Raw genomic sequence first — 7,500 nt, forward strand, 5'->3', positions numbered from 1 at the left:
TGATAAATAACCTCGTCTTGGAGAGTAAATTTTTGACTTAGCAGAAACAATGGTCAACCTGATAAGAGTTTGGGCGATTGTGATCTTTGATTTGACTTCGCTCATTTATTGTCAAACTTCACAGCACTTGACAGAAAAAGAAACTTACGAAAACCCGGTATCTTACCATCATTTGATACAGATGCTTCACTGTTTGGCGAGTAAACATGCCGCGGTAACTTAATCACGGCGCCCTCTGAATTCCGGCGATGTCACTTTCGATTTTGCGATTTATTTGTGCAACCAAAAGTAGCATGGCACTACAATGATAGACAATACCAAAACAATATCGTGCACTGATAGAGCTACATATTACGTAAGGACAACTTGAATCTCCTGAAAGACAACACACAACTCAGTTGACATTTTATATGGAATAAATCGCTGTGTTACTTCACTACCACACATAATCAATGCGTGTCTATTTTTTCTAAAGAGGACAGGAATTTCTTCTTTCTGACAAATGATTAATTAATAGGCCGGTAGCCAGGTTTTTAACCTCAGAAAAGGATCTGTTTCGTCGTACGAACGTGTGTGGACCTGTGAGCCAAAGGGCCTCTGCTGGTATGACTTCTGGGTGACCCCTTAAATGGCCCCCCAACTTAAAAAAATTGTCTGGAACGGTGCACGTACCACAGGCAACCCAGTGTACCCTCACGGAGGGTCTAGTTAATATGGCGACAGAACTTGTGGTGTCAGATCAAGAAGAATGTTCTGACTCTTCCGGTCATAAAACTAGGGTTTCTTTTAATGTTGGGAAGGCAAAGCGAAGAGACGCAACCAGGACTGATAGCGATCGCTGGAGAAGAAGTTTACAAACCTGCCCTGTAGAAAGTAATGAAGCAAAGCTTGAAGGCTTGTCGTATCACTATCGAAAAAATAGATCGAAATCTCGCATTATCGAGGGATTACTATTTGTTCCAAGGCAACTTTCGGCTCCAGTTCATACAGCCTCAGTTACAATTTTTGTCTGGCAGTGGCCTTCTTCAAACTATTGTACTTGCATTTTTTTTCTTTGCGCTGAAGTTCGATACTCCCCTATTCAGATAGAGGAAGACGTTTTGAGGGCCACACCAAAATTGAAACTTTAAAAGCATCAAAATCAAACTCCAGATTTGGTGGCCTTTCCATAAAATTGACTGGTAACAATTTTCGTATAACGAGTCATCGGTAAAGGATCTTGATATTTTCATAGAAATTTTTGCCTAATTGGTCGATTTTGACTATTTTCCTCCTAATTCCTAACCTTTTATAAAGATCATGAAAGCCTTGATGACGGACTAAGATCGTGGCTCTTTAGAAATGATGACGTCATTTTATGCTATGTTACGTCATCGTGCCCGTCATCGTCCCATGTCATGGACTTCGAAGGAAATATTTTTGGACTTGCAATAAGTCCTCCAAGCTTCTTTGCATTAACTTTCTTAAGTTTTGGGGTCCACACGAATTGCTGAAAACATGTGGAAACAGCCATAAACAAGAGACATATTGAAAACTGTTTTACAATACCTCAAAAGCCAAAATGACTTCCTGCACATTGATGTAAGCATTGAATTCCTGTTCATTTTGTGTCTTCTACAGTTTGTAAAAGAACCTGACAAAACAAAGTCACTGAGACGAGTAATTACTTCTAACATCAACAAGAAAAAGACAGAGCTCTGAGATGACTCCACCCGAGTGGATAACCTGGATGGCTGTAGGCTTGGCCGAGTCTGTTGCCATAGTAGCACTCAACCTCTGTACGATAATTGTTTTTACAAGAAACCGTAATCTCCGCAAGCGCAGTACGTACCTGATGATAAATTTGGCAGTTATAGACATGTTGGTTGGAGGAGTTGCTGTGTTTATTCTGTTCTATTGGTTTGGAGTATTCTGTAATGTATGGAGGGGGCATCTAAATGGATATTTGAAAGATTATATAGAAACAAGACTACCTAATCTTTTTCCTGGTATCTCTTTATTAAACATAGCCATTATTGCTTTAGAACGGGCATATGCGACATTTCGGCCTTTCAAGCATCGCGTGCTGAAAAAACGGGTGTATGGCCTATTAATTGTCTTTATTTGGGTTATTACGGCATTAGGTATTTCCGTAAATCTTAAATATCCTGAGAGAGTAGTTGATCTTTACTTAAAGATTGCATTTAGCTCGTTTGTACTTTTGATCATTTGTGTATCTTACTCATCCATTGTTATTAAAGTCCGTTGTGGAGCGCAGCCTCGACACCATGGTGCAGCCAGTAGAGAAAGAAAACTGACCATGACATTGTTGATTGTGACTGTTGCATCTCTTTTGGTGTACCTGCCTGCCAATACTATCGCTATTCTCCTTTATAGCGGTATATTTAAAATGCCCTTTCCAGTGGGTGATCATCTTTATTTTGCACTTTATGTTTTACTTTATGCAAACTCTCTTGTCAATCCTATATTATACGCTATCCGCATGCCAGAATACAGATCTACTTTAGCTGCACTCTTTTGCAAACGTACTGTTCGCAACCGTGAAAGGCGAGTTGAAGATTTACCTCTTAATGATTTGTAAAACATTATGAAGCGCCATTGCATTTTTCTACTTGGCTTTGCTAAATTTGAAATTTCATGATATTAACAACAGTTTTAAGTTAATGTGCATAAATTGACCTTAAATAGATGGATGAATATAGGATTCAGGAAAGTTAACAAGACAAGAGGTGCTTATTATCTTAATTAATTTACTGTATAGCTGTTATTCGTGTTTTTAGTCATCAGAGGCGCTTGCCTCAGTCATAATACATTATGAAGCGTCATGGCATTTTCTACTTGGCTTTGTTCATAAGCGTACGAGCTGGGAAGGGGGGTACCGAGAGAGAGAAACCATTACAAAATAATGCTGTTGGCGTAATTTTCAAAATTGTCAAAACTCGTGAATAAAGTTTCTAGTTAGTTACTTTTCATGAATCTCTGTGCGATTAGACGCTCGGCCAGGTGTCTGTAGGCTGCCAGGTGGTTTCTTCAGAGAGTTGGTACTTTACGTGTATCATTTATATCTGTTGTTGATTTGAAGTATCGTTGGTGCACCGAAGCTAGACGAAAAGGTAGTCAGTTCAGGCTCCCGAAAAATAACGGGCCCTCTTTTTTGTTTCTTGTTTTTAGCTGAGTTTCAGCTAAAAAGGAAGGGGGAAAGTCAAACAGTGCTAGCAAATAAATAAACAAACAAACAAACAAAGAAGTACCATTGCCCTGGTCATAACGTTTTTCTGGCCAAGGTCATGCTATACTATTTTGAGGGCGATTATGCCCACTATTTCCTGCATTCAACAATTTTAACGGTTAATATCGGAGTAAAGCGTTTTTCCATGATTTGACTGAATAAATCAATAAGACCACTTGATGACAGAGCATCTCATAATCGACAACGTTGTTAATTTGAGAAGTCCTTTATTGAGCAGGAATTGAATAAGACGTTTACAAAATGAGGAGGCCTGTTACGAGCTGGGAGTTTCCGGTTAGGAAATTCAGAGTGGAAAAACGTACTGCGCAGCTTTTCTGCGCATTTCTGGCCCTGCTTGCGGGCTCAGGTACTAATGCAAGCTGCAATGGTTCACAATGGTTGGAAAGAGCGACGGACTCTAAAAAGGCACGCGAGGCTATCACTCGGTTGATTTATTTATACTTGAGCAAGCATGAAAATTTTTCGGCATTTCACTAGTACTGTTAAGAAAACAAGTCTCTCCCTGCCTGGTGAGAGGCTCTCTTGCTTATATATTCAGTGGGTTGCTTATATGGATGCAATATGTAAAGAGTGTTTGTGGATATGTGTCTTTGCAACGAAATTTCTTGTATATCGCGGTAAAATAAAGGGTTCTGAAACCGTCTTTGGGTTAATTTTGTCCCAAAAAAGTTGATTCCCTACGAAAAACAATACACCAGCTTTTCATTAGTGACGTTAAAATGTTGCTGCTTACCGGGAATATTGGGAAAGCACACAAAGTTCGTAGTCTTTTTTTGTTTACACGATCGACGAAATTCCCACCACTTTTTCAAACTTTGGGCCTGGCACACAGTCAAAACTCGCGCACACTTATTACGTTTTTCCACTCTGAAGTTCGGAAATAGAACAACTTCAAATTCTTTCCCAGGGTGCTCTTCCCTTCGAAGATGGGAAGGACTGGAAAGGAGAAAAAAGAAAAACAAAGAACTTTTCCTAAAGCTGGCAAACTGCATTTTACGCATAAATCACTTTAGTGGGACGAATGGCAGAATCTACTCACCGCCTCGAGATCCTTTTCCCTTCCTTCCGAAGGGTAAAGTGCCCTTGGTTGAATTATGTTATGATGCTTGTTTTTATGTACATTATGAAAACGTGTTAGATGTTTAGAAGCATACGAAGTACTAAATTACATCTTTGATTATGTTTAATGCCGTATATTATAAGATAAATAAAAATACACTGCTGTAACAAACTGTTTTTCTGTTTCATGGTGTGAAATTGTCAATACTACCACACATTGCATTTTGGTGATTTATTACCTACAATGATACACGCAACTTTAGGATGTACGCGGAGAGTTTGAATAGCCTGGACATCGTCTAGTGGTCACGTGACTAATAAATACCACGACTGATAAAGACGTTGGGATTAAACGTCGAAATAGTTCACTTCCAGGAAACTTTTGTTCTGGGCCGGTCTTTTTATATTATTTCTCGTATTTCCGGAGGGAAAATATTCTCTTATTTGAGTTGTTAGCTAAAACACGTTTTTCTTTTACAGTAAAATAGTACCTCCTGAACAGATCTAATCAAATTATCGTTTAAAGATCTCTACCAAAACGCGCTGACTCAGTCAGTTTTCCGAGTGAGTGACTCAACACGTCACAACACTTACTTCCCTCCCACAGCTGATATGTAGGTTATTGCATGGATACAACAATCAGTAAACAACACCACGAGTCAATCACAGCATGCAGGCTTGCCTTTCAGTTCTCTTAAAGAGGAATCTTCTAGATAAAATGTACTGAAATTAAGTTCTTTAATTCCTACTTAAGATGTGTGAGAAATTTCCCTAACTTTGCTGTTGTAACGGCCTACTCACCTCACGTTTTTTGCGCCTGCCTTTAAGCCTGTAAATTGAGCACAAAAACATTATTTCCCCTCACGGACCTCTAGTTCAATACTGTACGTAAGTCAAGGGATTACAACCGGTGTCTGAAGACAGTAACCTACTCTCTTGATGGACTACCACATTCTCATAACTTATATTAACAGAAACTTGCGGCAAAACTTAAGAATGGTGAATCAGCAAAGGTAAACAGCACCTGTCGATAAAGACAATTTAACTCAGCGAATTAAAGCCGTGCATCCGAGGGAGGCGCGGTGGCCTCATGGTTAGTGCGCTCTTCTTTGGATCGAGCGATCCGGGTTCGAGCCCTGGCTAGGGACATTGTGTTGTCTCCTTAGGCAAGACACTTTACTCTCACAGTGTCTCTCTCCACCCAGGTGTATAAATGGGTAAAGGGCTGGGGGAATTGCTGCTGGGAGTAACCCTGCGATGGACTAGCATCTCATCCAAGGGGAAGTATTAATACTTCTATTCGCTTCATGCTACAGCAACCAGTATAAGCTCCTGTCTGATCGGCCACTTGGCTCGAACGGAGACTTTACCATGTGAAGGAAAAGTCAATAATAGTTTAGAACACGTTTTGTACGAACGTGTTCAAAGAAAAATCTTTACAAGGAAAACACCAACCTCGTTCCCAGAGTCTCTCTTCTCTGCTTTCCTTGGTCGTTGGACCAAGGGAGGCAGAGAAGAGACACCCTGGGAACGAGGTTGGCCTCCCGGAACGGCATTGAGGAAGAGATACTTCGGCCCCTAAACCATATGTTAAAAATCCCACGCCTACTCACAGCTCCAAACCGCCCTTCTCAATATAGCGTAAGAATTAGATGGCTTATATATTCAAGGCAAAACTCATTTTATCTCTCATATGGTAAGCACTGGAGTGGTAGATTACAAAGTGTGCGCACGCGCCCTGCTAAAGGTAACATACATACAGGCATGAGCTTTATTTCATCTCGAATTTCCGAGTAACTACAGGAGCTAATATCTTCGAGACATTACATTTACAGCTAAAATACATAGCATATACAGAGACCTACTAAATACATAATATTTAAAGATATATTCATTAAAAAGAAAAGCCGCTGTACAAAATGCGGCCCTGGATTCTCTTTTAAAACCAGTAAACTCATAGGTACGGGTAAAATCAGATAGCGCATTCCGCAACTTAGCTGATACGTAAGAAAAAAGAAAGCTAAGACCATAACTGGTTGTTCCAGGTTTATTGAGGAACAGAATGTAATTTCCGCGAAGATCATGCATAAGAAGGGGACGGGAGAGAAAACGTATTTTTCATATAAGCAGAAAAACCCTTTTTAATCAAGTATCAAGTATCAAGTAATACGAGGAAATTTTGAATGCGCTTATTGCATGCATAGAGATGTAGAGCTTGACTTTTGAAGTAAATGGACAGGTATTCTGCAAATATAAATATCGTTATCCTTTTATTTACATTATTATACCTTTTTTTAGACAGGAGAATTACAGCGAAATGAAAGCACAACTTTGTCGCGAATTTTCTATGATAAAAACTTGTTCAGAAATCCAAAATCTAAGTTAACATCACACACCAGGCTTACTCCTGAGTATCTGGCTAGAAATAATTTCCTCTGGCCTAGAAATCATTTCCTCAAGAGGCTAGAGTTTCACTCGGCTGCGCCTCGTGCAACTCTTACGCCTCTTTCGTGTTCTCCAAACTTCCCGCGTGCTCAATATCTGGACATACGCACAGCTGACGCATGAACTAATTGTTAAACAAGGGCTCATATCTCCGAGACATTACTACATAACATATGCGAATGCATAACTAAAGATACCATAGTTAAAGATACATTAATTAAAAAGAAAAGCGGCCCTGGATTCTCATTTTAAAACATGTAAACTCAGTGGTACGGATAAAATCAGGCAGTGCGCGTATTCCACAATATAGCTCATAACTAAGAAAAAGAACTAAGACCATAACTAGTTGTTAAACACTAGATTTATTGAGGGACAGAATATAATTTGTCTTAGAACTGTCTAAAAGTCTTGATTCTTAATTAAACAAACCCAAGTAACCTTGGATATCATCGTTCAATGAAAAACACGTAAAGCAACTGTAGGAATCACACGGTGATTCCGAAGAAGTCCGATTGTGGCCGTGAAGAAAAGGAGGCGCCTGGGTCAGCCGGAATTTTCTTACAACAGTTCGACCATGCAAAAATAATCCACAATTCCTGTTTGCAAACAAACAATCAAGAGATTCTCCATATCAAGCTTGTGTGCTAACAAACGATTTTCATCACAAAATGGCTTAAATCTTGCTTTTTAGTCTTGGAAAATAACTGCTTAGATATTACACTAGACTCCTAGAGAAGATTCGTTTC

General features: G+C 39.5%; 1 protein-coding gene across 1 annotated transcript in view; it reads left to right on the forward strand.

Moving 5' to 3' along the window:
* Nucleotides 1–4,420, forward strand: part of LOC138004384 (histamine H2 receptor-like) — a 15,761-nt gene extending 11,341 nt beyond the window's left edge. Inside the window, exon 2 of the mRNA XM_068850886.1 lies at nt 1,621–4,420. Within this exon, the coding sequence (XP_068706987.1) occupies nt 1,703–2,581 (879 nt within the window). The 5' untranslated portion in view covers nt 1,621–1,702 and the 3' untranslated portion in view covers nt 2,582–4,420. The remainder of the gene's footprint in view (nt 1–1,620) is intronic.
* The last annotated feature ends 3,080 nt before the right edge of the window (nt 4,421–7,500 follow it).

The sequence above is a fragment of the Montipora foliosa genome, chromosome 5 (assembly GCF_036669935.1).
Source record: "Montipora foliosa isolate CH-2021 chromosome 5, ASM3666993v2, whole genome shotgun sequence".
NCBI lineage: Eukaryota > Metazoa > Cnidaria > Anthozoa > Scleractinia > Acroporidae > Montipora > Montipora foliosa.